We start from the raw sequence: 11,419 nt of genomic DNA on the forward strand, positions 1-11,419 counted from the left end.
GGCAACGAGCTCCAGCAGGGGACCCCAAACTTGCACATCTACCAGCTGTGAGATCTCAAGGTTATCCCAGGCCGGTGTGGAGATGTAATCCCTCCACCTAGTCCTGGATCTTCCCAGCAGGCCGCGCCTGGAAGACCTCCCCCGGTAGGCGTCCAGGGGGGATCCTTACCAGATGCTCAAACCACTGGCTCCTTTCTCGGGGGACGCCACCCTCCTGAGAAGTAAAGGAGACGGCTTCAATTCCCGTTTTTAAAAAAGAATATTCACAACTGCCATTTCAAATTGTATAAATGTGGGTTTGGAATGATCTTGCATCTTCTTGGCAGTTGGCAACTGGTACAGATTAGTATCTTAGAGCACTTCCTCTGTGGAGAATCAGGGCACGTTATCTCTTTGAGGGCTGCGGGAATGAACTCACTTTCTGCAATAACCAACTCCGAAAACGAGTGCAATGGTGACTTCCTGTTACCCATGAAAAACACATAATACCTGAGTCATCTTTTTAACCCCCCCCCCCCCAGATTCGGCTATATTATTATTCAGTTATATTGGTCTCCAGTGATTGCAGAGAAAGAAAATATGGTTAAAGGTTAAAGTGGAGGCAATTTCATGGCTGAAGATGGAAACGGACTGTAACGACTTGACAATTTTGTCTAATATCAGGTAAAATCTTTCTTTCGGGGCTTATTTTCAATAATTTGCGCTGAACGGACGGAATCTCTGGATCACATTCCCTTCAGTTTCTTTTCGAAAGCATTAAACTGGACGATCGCTGGACCTTTGGCCTTGCAGATCTTTGACTGGAAAGGCACTCAACACCTCATTTAGAGTTCCAGTGCGGCTCTAACGGACCCGTCGCCTAATGGACGGATCTCTGGGCAACACACAGGTTATTCCAACCATGCAGCTACTGCCCTGACCTAGTTTTTTAGCAAGTGCAGCTTATTATAATTGCCAGCGATGAAGAGAAAAGAACATGTGGAAGACAAGAGGTGCCTGAGGTTGGGGTAGATTCTGCCCCAGATGTTACCGTCCTCTTCTTATTGCAAAGACAGTGAGGACATTTGAAAAAAAAAAACTTCTAAAATGACTGTTGTTTACTGAGGCGCTGGTGCCTCCGGGATCAGGATCGGATGTAGTGTGAGGTATGGTTTTGTATCTGGCTCACTAAACTGCTGACTGTTTTGTTTTTAAAAACCTGAATTTATTATTATCCTCGGTTGTGTGTTCATTTCTCACAACATGGCCGCAGTTCGGTCAGTTGGAAGCATAAAATTGGCCGCGCTCAACCACTATTAACGCCCATAATATTGGCAGATGGGTGCAGGTCCCCAAAACCCCCGAACCCTCAAACCCCCAAACCTCAGTGGAAATTACAGCCCTCGCATGACATTCCGGGGAAATGTAAAATATTGTGCGGTTGCATTTCACACGAAAACAATGTTTTCAAACACATCCCCATTTGTGCAAACGCCGTGTGACGGACACGCTGACTTTAGCTCCATGAGGCCTTTGTTTCTGGATGTTCACTTTCGCAGATGGACAGAGCCCCCGCCCCCCCCCCCCCCCCCCCCCCTTTACAGACCAACCCCTCTTCCACCAGTCCTGCCTGCTCCCTTCCTCCGGCTGAACAGGCCGTTTGATGCTGGTTGGGAGCCGCCGGGCCGACGCAGATCTCACCTTTCCCTTCACGGCCGATCAAATTGCCTTTTGTAGAGCGGAGCTTTCCTACATTCGCTGTGTGAGCTGCTTGAACAGATGATTGATAGACACGTCCAGGCTGGTGTTGCTTCAGTGACATTTTACATCTCCTCCTGGCCATTACAGCATCCTCTCTGATGGAATATGGGAAACATGTTAGATCGATTGATGCCTGAATGTAATTCAGGCTGAATTTATTGAGAAAAGGGTATATTAAAACTGGTGTTTACTTTGTGAGAAAGCTGTTGGACTACGTTATCCTGATCTATCTTGTTCCAGACTGTAATATTCTTAAAATGTGCTCTTTGTTCTGGAGGGCCTAAACGCGTCTCCACGGCAACTGTTCCTCTCTCTGTCGCACGGGGCAACTGTAGCTTCTAATGCTTTCTAACACAACATGCAGTTCTATTTCTGATGTATTTCAGAAGGTCCAGCTGTGTGTTTAAGGGGTGCGTAATTGTGTGTTATTTGACATATTTCCCTCATTTGTCAGCTTGTCCATCTGCACATCTAAATGTGTAATGAAATGTGTGTTATTCTTTCATTGTTATATAAGAGGCAATGTATCCTCATACAACTGTTGGTATATCTTTCAAAAAGGTAAAAATTAAATTCAATATGTAGAAAGTCCAGCATCAAGAGGCAATTTCGCTTGTAACACGCAGACAAAAAGCTATACAAGAAAACTAATTGTAGGTTTAGGAAAAGGTGGTTTGGTTATAATAAATACATAAGTGTTGTTCATTCTGTTCAGTCGGGTAAAAGGCACATTTTTTCAGTCACGACCATCATGTTCTATTGAAGAAAAGTTGAATCTAGCGATTGATTCCATGAACTAATATTTCCGTATTCTGTTTACTGAGGCAATAAATCTGAAAATGAAAAGTAATCGGCGTCCTCCAAAGATCTCGCGGTCGCAACGGCCACAAAGACGAGACCAGCTTGTTCTGAGCAACAATGGCGGCTCCTGAAGAGGGTTAGCGTAGAACCGGAGAGTAACTGGAGCCACGGAAAGGCTTTTCTTGGCAATTCTTGGTGGAAAAGATGTTTTTGCTGTTCAAATGTTGACTTGATTGACAGATGGTTGGACCAATCTCCTGTCAGGTGTGCCTGCGCCTTTCCAAGCTGCTTGCATTGGCTGCTTCTCGGATGGTTTGGTGTAAAACCATCCGGTGCGTCATGTGAATGTCAGACAGCGCGGGTAACACAAACTCAATCAGTAGACCCCAAAGAAAATAAACTACATAAAAAACAGGAAATTTATGTTTGTTCTAAACCAGGGAGATTTCTAAATTTTTCCCTTTTTTTCCATTTACCCTGATTTAAATATCAAAACAAATCAAAACAAGCCGTGATATTTTATACCGGAGATGATCCGCTGAAGTTGAACCCTGATGACTCGGCCCACTGACTTTCTCTCTGGCGCTACAATGAGCTGAATGTTTCTGCTGTCGACTGAAAGATTTTTACTGTTTTCTGGATTTCACACAAAATGACTGTTTTTCATCCCCCATGACCAACTGGTCGAAGCTCGCCATGTCCATTTCTTTAACTACAAAACTAAACGTCACCATCCTTGGCAGCAGTTCCTGTTCAAGTAGGAAATCATCAAGAATCAGTAGTTGTTATTCTCATTCAGCCAAATGCAATAAACTCAATCAGGGTTTTCAATAAAAACAGAATATACCTGATCCCATTTCATCCACCACAATATGTCAAAACTGTCTGTCTACTAAGAGGGGAACAAGGCGTATTGTGTCTGGATATAATCAGGACTGAGGACATGCAGGAAGGAATGCATCGCAGTCTGATCTCTCCTGCAGACATGCATGCAATGGGGGTTCAGAGAGAGAGAGGGGTGAGGGGGGGGGGTCTTTAAAGAGAGCGACTCAGCAGCTCGATCTCGTGCCCTCGAAAGAATGGTTGGAGAAGAACATTCTAAGGTTCGAGATGCTTGCAGGTCAAATGAAGTGCACTTTAATGAGAGAGGCCATTTGGAAAATCAGCCCTGTTTCCCCGTTCCCATTCTCAGAAACGTTGCTGCCGTGTAACGCCACGTTCATCCCGTCGGATTCCATTTCCAGGAGAACAGCAAAATGTCACCACTAACCTTTGTGCTCGCGGAGAGGCATTGTTAAAGAACATTGAGGACGTCAAAGTGAGTTTGGGGACAGATGCATGTCGACGCGCTGAGAAAGTACACTGTGAAAATGTGCACGGCGTTGAGAGCAGCGGGCGTCTGTGTTACATTTCAGCGCCATCCATCACGCAAAAGGCCAATCCTGAGGAAAGCAGGAGGGAACATTAATCACAGCTTCAGAGTCGATCTCCGTCATTTCGCCAATAATCTGCAACGATAAGAGGTATTAAAAGAAAAAAAGAGCCACAGTGCGAAGCGAACGGCCGACCTTGAAGATGCAGGGTCACGATTCAGGCTACACGGTGTCCCATAATAAGTTAAGATTAAGCAGCGAGCTCTGGTCCGAGGGGACAACTCGCTGTTTGCCCTTTTTCCTTTCCCTGAGGCAGCGCCGCGTTTGGAGAAAGGATGCCGACGGTCTCTGTGATGGTGCGAGCGGCCGTCCCATGTTATTGGACCTGATAATTGCTCCGCATGGGCGCATCACAGCCAGAGAATGGGACCCTTTTACGGGCCCGAGGGGGTGCAAACATCGTTCCCAGAGCCACCGTCCGGTCCTCCAAGATCCTGACGAGACCATAAACGCTGCCAGACAATCAAAGATCGGCCCCATGAACACTCATAAGGAAGAGGAGCCCTCCGTGGCCTCCACAGTCAGCGGATTCACACACCTTCACTGGAGCTTTATTAGTGGCCAACGACTTTTCAAGTATTGGCTAAAAGGATCAATGCAGAACTGGCTGCTGCTAAAAAAAAAGACATTGCCCCACATTCTCTTAAGTGTGGAGGCATTCTAGACAGAGACCCACACATATATATGAAGAATAGCTTATGGCAGCAGTACAACTGCTCTGCACAAAGGCCTGCGCTTTGTAAAGATGCCAACAAGGCAACATTGTGTCGATTTTTGTCGCCTAAAAACATTCGTCATTGGGATTATTACACTGAGGGCGTTTCTGTTATTTTGTCCTAGCCGTCACATGAAAGGTCAATTAGGCCCGCTGCTGTTGTGATGCAATGTCACACCGTACTCCATTCTATGTTTTCTGTTTCCTTACACTAACATTACAGACTGGCCAGGCCAGTATTTCTGTACAAGCTGACAAATACAAAGAAGAAAATCTAGTTTTTGATATTAGCTGCAGTGTGACGTCGTCGGCTATTGTTCTGAAAATAAATTGTTATCTAAATATTGACCTGATCCTTTGAAAATTAATCCAAAATTTACAGCAATGGCTCATGTATATTTTATTCAGAAATGTCCTGATTTTGAAGTCACTTTGTGTAAACTTGGAAGTCTCTGAATTTGATGTAGTGTGCAGCAAGGTCAGAGTTCATTTTCCAGATCTAATAAGTGCATACATATTATTAAGTTTGATCAGAACAGATTCATATAAATCATCTGACTGAGTGCTTGCTGTTAAGCCTGTTTTCCAACATTAGAACGCAATGAATTCTGGGTATTTCCTTGAGGCGAATGCCCTGTCAGCAGCATTGCTGACCTCATCGTTCTCACAGTGCGGCCTTTTTGGGGGGTGCTGATGTGTGCGTTGGACACCGGGACCCGCACGAGACGCGGCAAATGATGGACGGGCGCTCGCGGCCCAACGTCTCGCCTGAGCCGGGCGCTTCTCCGCGCCCAATGGTCGTCGCCCGACGCAAACAGCTGCGCCGCCCAGCAGTGGAAGCGGGTTTTTAAAGAGATCCAACGCCGTCCTCGTTCTGGCGTCGTCTCTCGCTGCCTGCAGCGTTTTTTGTTGACGAATCCCATCCAGCCGGCCGATTCAAATGTTCCACCGTGCATCGTTTTGGTGTCTGTAATTACTCCCTCGCTCCCTGAATAAGCTAAAATCACTTTAATGTGATTCACAGCGTGTGCTTCGCCGTTTTCTCACCTCTCAGCGCGCCAAAGCGCAGCCGTTGGCAACGACTGTTCACTGTACAGCTGTTTTTACTGGCTGCTTTTACTGACTCAGAAACCCCTTTCATAACCCCAGGACTCCGCCCCCTGATTAGTAATTGTTGAAAATAAATTCCTTTGGTGATTTTCCAATGAAACCGTTCTATCGGCCGTGCGGTATCCCGGGTTGAAGCGGTATACCGGTACGAGATTTCTGTACGGTATGAATGTCTCACGTCCCGTTCATACCGTTGCTCTCTCACGTGTGATGAGATGAAGTCGTGGTTAGAACTTTATAACGATGAATAAGCCACGACAAACAGTCTTTAACGGAGCAAAACCGTCACATACGGAGATTCTAAATGCCGTGAAGTGGATTTCTGGCCACCGCGCCCAGCCCTGATGGGGCCGACCGCGGTTTGTGATTTTGGGATATTGGGTTTGTTATTCTGTGTTTTCACTAAGAAACGCTGTGATGATGATCTGTTAAACACTCGTTTTAGTTAACTTATTATTTTGGTTCATATAGAGCTGATTTGATCATCATTTGGTAAGTTCAGACAGCTTTGAGATGTTACACCCTGCCTCAGAAAAACAACTTTCCCATATGAAACTTCTCTTATGTTCTGATTATGTTTACTTTTCATGACATTTCTCAAATAGGTCATAAATTACTAGTTTTTTAAACTTGTTTTTAGTGTCGTTTAACCATAAGCCTGAAATATTATGTTATTAATAGTTAAAGCAGCCAAACAAGGATTATATGACATGCGTGATATTCATATTCTGATCCAAACTGTTGGCATGTAGCAGTGGAGCCGTGGGCAGAATGAGTTAAATGATAATAACTTGAGTCTCGTGAGGCCTTTAAAGAACATATTTGAGACTTTTGATCACTCAGCTCTGGTTTCTGGTTTCTACTGGCTCTCTTTATTCTTTGGTGACTTAACTTCACATTTCCTCTCGCTGAGGAACCGACTTCGGACAAGAAGCAGGTGCACTTTCTCTCTCTTCCTTTCTCGCGACACGTTTTCCCGTCGCTCCTCCCCGAAAAAAAGGTGCCTTACACAAGTCGGCTCGTCGGAGCGAGGAATCGGAACAAGCGGCCTCTGTTATGCATCACTCGGGTCTAGACAGCAACTCGCATTACTTCTCGGCTGAACCGCTAGCGGCGTTATTGCTGGCGCCGTAAAGCGATGGAGACAAAGCCAGTAAAAGTTGAAGAAACACAGATCATTCATGTATTTGGGCTTCCAGCAATTTGCCAGTTGGATGAATTTGCATGCGGTAAGAAATCTCCACTCCAATGCAACTGGAAGGGTCAGTTTCATACACTGCTGCTTAATTATGAGTCAATCCTGTGCTTTGTCAGACCAGTGGACCAAATATTGAACAAAAGGTTGAGGTTAAACTGCACGAGAGTAGATGGAGATCTTTTTTTTTTTTTTTACTTACGTTTTATCTTGATCAACTTTTAATATGATAAGGTTGCACAGTTTGAACTGGATGGGGGGTTTTTTGCAGCGACTGACATCCGAGCTCAACAACTAAAAGCACTGGCTCACGAACAACTCGTAATAACGTTAAGAACCTGCACGGTGGAAACGTGGAGAAAATCAGCCAAATACCCGTCTGCAGCCGCATATGGAGGCTGTCCTGTGACAACAATGATTAACAAATGGTTTTGAACTACTTGCACGGTACATAAAAAGTAATAATGCTCATTCACTGCAGTCTTTGGGAGGAAGTCAAACCCCCTGTGTATTAAAGTGCTCACAATAAACTCACTGATAATCTGGAGGATTGGTGTATGTCTGCGGAGTGGAGTTGTTTGTAAATGAAAAGACACATTGACACAAAGATAAAATGACTTTAGTCAAAGAAGAGGTGTTGTGTGTCAAGGTGTGCAAACATGTAGCGAGAATGACATGATGGTCACAAGTCTGGTTCAAAATTCTTGCATTTTGTATTAAGAGTATAGTTTTACGAAAGGGGATTTTTGATACCGGATTTAGACAATTACTTTGTAAACACAAATTTTCCTGAAAAAAGTAAGTTTTAAATATCTAACGAGTTACTTTGCTGAATATAAGTATCAACATAAATACCTAGATGCGTCTTTTGGATGTTTTCTTTCCACGTGTCAAAAGTAAGAAAATGTTTTTTGGGGGAGATGTTTTCTTTCCACTTGCAGAATAGCACAACTTCTCTAAATGGCTGATTGTATTAAAAACACTGTTTTTTACCTGAGCGTTCTCTTAAAGCACACATCTTAAGGCCGTTGATCTAACTGCTGCCTCAGCTTCTTGCTTATTCTAAGGGACGCAGAGTTTATTCTAAGAGAAGCACAGTTTATTCTAAGAGAAGCACAGTTTATTCTAAGAGAAGCTGCGTATTAAACTGATACGAATAAAGTGATTAGATTGAACTGAGAGATAATAAACCAGCGGGGTTGGTTTGAATTATCCGCGCTGCCCGTTAGATGAACACTCGCTGCCTTCCCGGTGACACCGCGTCACGCCTCTCCGGCTGCAGCCCGGATGGAGGCGGCTCAGTCCCGCACCGCTCGACCGCCGCACACGCTCGGCCCGCCTGGATGAAATGGAAATATATTCTCCACCGAGATAAAAACCGCCCGAGTGCGTTATTTGTTTGTTGTTGTTGTTGTTTCTTTTTGAGCATCCCGGGCAGAAATCTCGCCGTTCTTGGCTCATGGCGTCCGGCTCCGGGGACGACGAGGCGAAGGCGCGGGGCGGCTCGTGGAGACTCGTAGGCCCGGCGGCGCGGCTCTCCGCGACGCGCTGCCGCCTCGTGTACTGCTCGCTCGGCCGCGACGCGGACGTCTGCCTCTTCCACGTGAGGGGCGAGTTCTTCGCCATGGACGCTCGCTGCGCACATTCCGGTAAAACGCACCCGGCCCCCGGAAGAGAGGCAGACACTGAATAAAATAGAATTACGATATCAAGTGAATTGACGGTAACACGGGGGATGGAGTGACGACACGTCGCTACGTCACTTCCGCTCACAGAATACGAAGTTCATTTACCGGAAGGTCTGTGAGAAGTGGAGGCCTGCTGAACTCTCAGCAGGCCTCCACTTCTCACAGATTTTTAGGTTTATCAGTTCCACACACGCAGTCAATGGTTCCACGCATAGTCAATGGTTATACAAACCCAGTCAATGGTTCCACGTTAAAAAAAAGTAACTTGACAGTGTTTAACAATCTCCCGTCAGGTGGTCCTCTCTGTGAGGGGGACATCGAGGAGGCTGACGGAGTCCTGCAGGTCTTCTGTCCCTGGCACGACTACGACTTTGACCTGAGGACGGGGAAGTCAGGGACGTCCTTACAGGTCAGGGAACCGCGTCCTCCAACCCGCCCGTTCTGTTGTTTGGATGCGGATGCCCTTCTCTTTTCCCTTCATCACATTCATAGCCTGTTCCTTCTCCTATACACAAGCTGCAGAAGAAGCATAAAGATAAAAGATTTTCACAGAAGAAGGATTATTCCATTTTATTTTTAACAATTTTAAATTCTATGCTCGTATGTCCCTTTTTTATTTATTTCTTCTACAGCAACAAGTGTACGAAGTCAAGCTGGAGGACGGCAACGTGTTCGTGAAACACGCCGGCCGGCTCTCCCTGGAGCCGCTCCCCGCGGAGCAGAAGGAGAGTTGAAGAACTTCGGCGGAAACCGAGACAATCCCGAACATTCCTCAGCCTCACCTGCCGCTTTCCGCGGAGCTCAGGATGACGGCGAAGAGGATTGGTCTGAAGAAAAAAGAATAAATTGAGTTTTTCTTGCTGCTTCTTCGACACAGAGAGCAACCGGGCAGGCGAAAGAAAATGCAGCACGAAAACAAGAAATATTCCTCTTCTCAGAAAATGTAATAGAACTCACCAGCATACTGTATTTTATTATTGCCACTTGATCATTTTAGATTTTAAATTATTCCTAGAAATAATATTATTACTGATTTTATTTATTTTCCTGTCTAGTTGTGTTGTGTTGCAAAACATCTGTTTTGGGCGGAGAGAAAATCCTTCCAAATCTTTCATTTAAAGCTACTGCAGGGAACTTTTATTTTGTGCTGATTCTGGCGCCCCCTGTGGACGAGGGAGGGATTGTTTCTGAGTTTTCACCACAGTAGCGTCTGAATCGTGGTTCCGGTTCTCCTACTTGTATGAGTCATGTAGAGGTATTAGTATTAAATTAGCTCCTCTTACAGTGGCTTTGAATACAACATGATGACAAAAATAACATCATACCTGCAATGAAGGGGGGCGATTTACAATGCAGACTTTGTGTTATATGTTATATTTGGGTCGTCGTGGCGCAGGGGGTAGAGCGGGTGTGCTCGAGTCCTGACTGCCCCATGTCTCATGTCAAAGTGTCCCTGAGCAAGACACCTAACCCGTAATTGCTCCCTGGGCAAAATGTGAAAAGCCATGGGTTTAAAGTGTAATGTAAGTCGCTTTGGATAAAAGCGTCTGCTAAATGGCCTGTAATGTAATATGTAAACTTTAGGAATCATTACAATTCATGCAAAGACACTGATTTGTAACTGCAGTTGAATTGACTTTCAATATTTTGCCAGTAACATGTAGACGTTGAAATCCAAGCTGACCTGTTAGATATCCATTGGCTCGATCGCGTAACAGCAGAAATATTAATGACAGATTCTTTCAGCGTGATGTCTAACTCGACTTATCGGCCTCACGGCCGTTACCGCCACTAGCCCCTCTTCAATGTCTTCAACAGGCCGCCCCCGAGGCCTCAAACTCTCACGCCCACTCGCTGAATCGTGGCTCTTTGAATACATTTAGACACATTCCAGTGAGCAGAAAACTTTCCTAACAGAATGTCCTCTTCTGAAGAGGTTTAAAAAAATAGAAAATACAAACCCACATACGCGTGGGTTGCAGCGTTTAGAGGAGTCGAGACGTCTCCATCAGCGTTTCCCCTTCTGACGGGTTCCTCCATTATTGACGCAATGGGACTTAAAAGAAACGGCCACGAAGGCGCCGGAGGGAGGTTCACGACCTGAAAGGCACCATTGACTGGAGAAAAATAACTTTTTCTAGCTGTGTGTGTGTGTGTGTGTGTGTGTGTGTTTTTCGCTATGGGAGGGCACTCGCTCACTATATTTTCTGGCAGAGGCCCGGCGCCCGGTCACGAACGTGTGAGTGACGGTGTGGCTCAGCTCTCACATTTTCCTCCCTGCTGTGCAACTTGATTACACTAACCATTCCACTGGCGAAAAATTGCCCAGATGTATTTTTTGCCAAGCTCAGCCCCCCGCGGTGTGATGGCCGCACACAACGGGGATGCAGCTATTTCGCGTCGGGAGGAAAGTAAAAGTAAACGTTGATCGGGCTGCGGTTCTGACATTCTTCACTCTGAGAAACGATCGGCAAACGTGATAGCGCGCCGCCATGTTTCCTTAACACTTAAAAGCATTTAACTTATCGTTTATATGAATTATTGATCTGCACTTTATGTTAATTTCAATCACTTGTTCTGTTAACAGCCGCTTTATTTGCTGTAAACTATACATATGTTGTTATGACTCATGCAAAGTGTATCTGTATTGTTTGATTCAAATTAAATTATTATATCTTAGCAAAGCTGCAGTGAATTTAAATATCGTTTTTTGTATGTGTCCTTAATATATAAAACA

General features: G+C 45.2%; 1 protein-coding gene across 1 annotated transcript; it reads left to right on the forward strand.

The window, feature by feature from the left end:
- Positions 1-8,075: 8,075 nt before the first annotated feature.
- LOC120824197 (3-phenylpropionate/cinnamic acid dioxygenase ferredoxin subunit) lies at positions 8,076-11,361 on the forward strand. Its single transcript, XM_040184847.2, has 3 exons — positions 8,076-8,643; positions 8,976-9,091; positions 9,315-11,361. The coding sequence occupies exons 1-3, from the start codon at positions 8,454-8,456 to the stop codon at positions 9,414-9,416; spliced, it is 408 nt and encodes a 135-aa protein (XP_040040781.1). The 5' UTR covers positions 8,076-8,453; the 3' UTR covers positions 9,417-11,361.
- The last annotated feature ends 58 nt before the right edge of the window (positions 11,362-11,419 follow it).

This window comes from Gasterosteus aculeatus, chromosome 8, assembly GCF_964276395.1.
Source record: "Gasterosteus aculeatus chromosome 8, fGasAcu3.hap1.1, whole genome shotgun sequence".
NCBI lineage: Eukaryota > Metazoa > Chordata > Actinopteri > Perciformes > Gasterosteidae > Gasterosteus > Gasterosteus aculeatus.

What these genes read in the sequence shown, in the direction of transcription:
- LOC120824197 (XM_040184847.2), top strand. Translation starts at nt 8,454, where the DNA reads ATGGCGTCCGGCTCCGGGGACGACGAGGCGAAGGCGCGGGGCGGCTCG. An exon ending in CGCTCGCTGCGCACATTCCG is followed by an intron (nt 8,644 to 8,975) that starts GTAAAACGCACC and finishes ATCTCCCGTCAG; the next exon opens with GTGGTCCTCTCTGTGAGGGG. An exon ending in AGTCAGGGACGTCCTTACAG is followed by an intron (nt 9,092 to 9,314) that starts GTCAGGGAACCG and finishes TTTCTTCTACAG; the next exon opens with CAACAAGTGTACGAAGTCAA.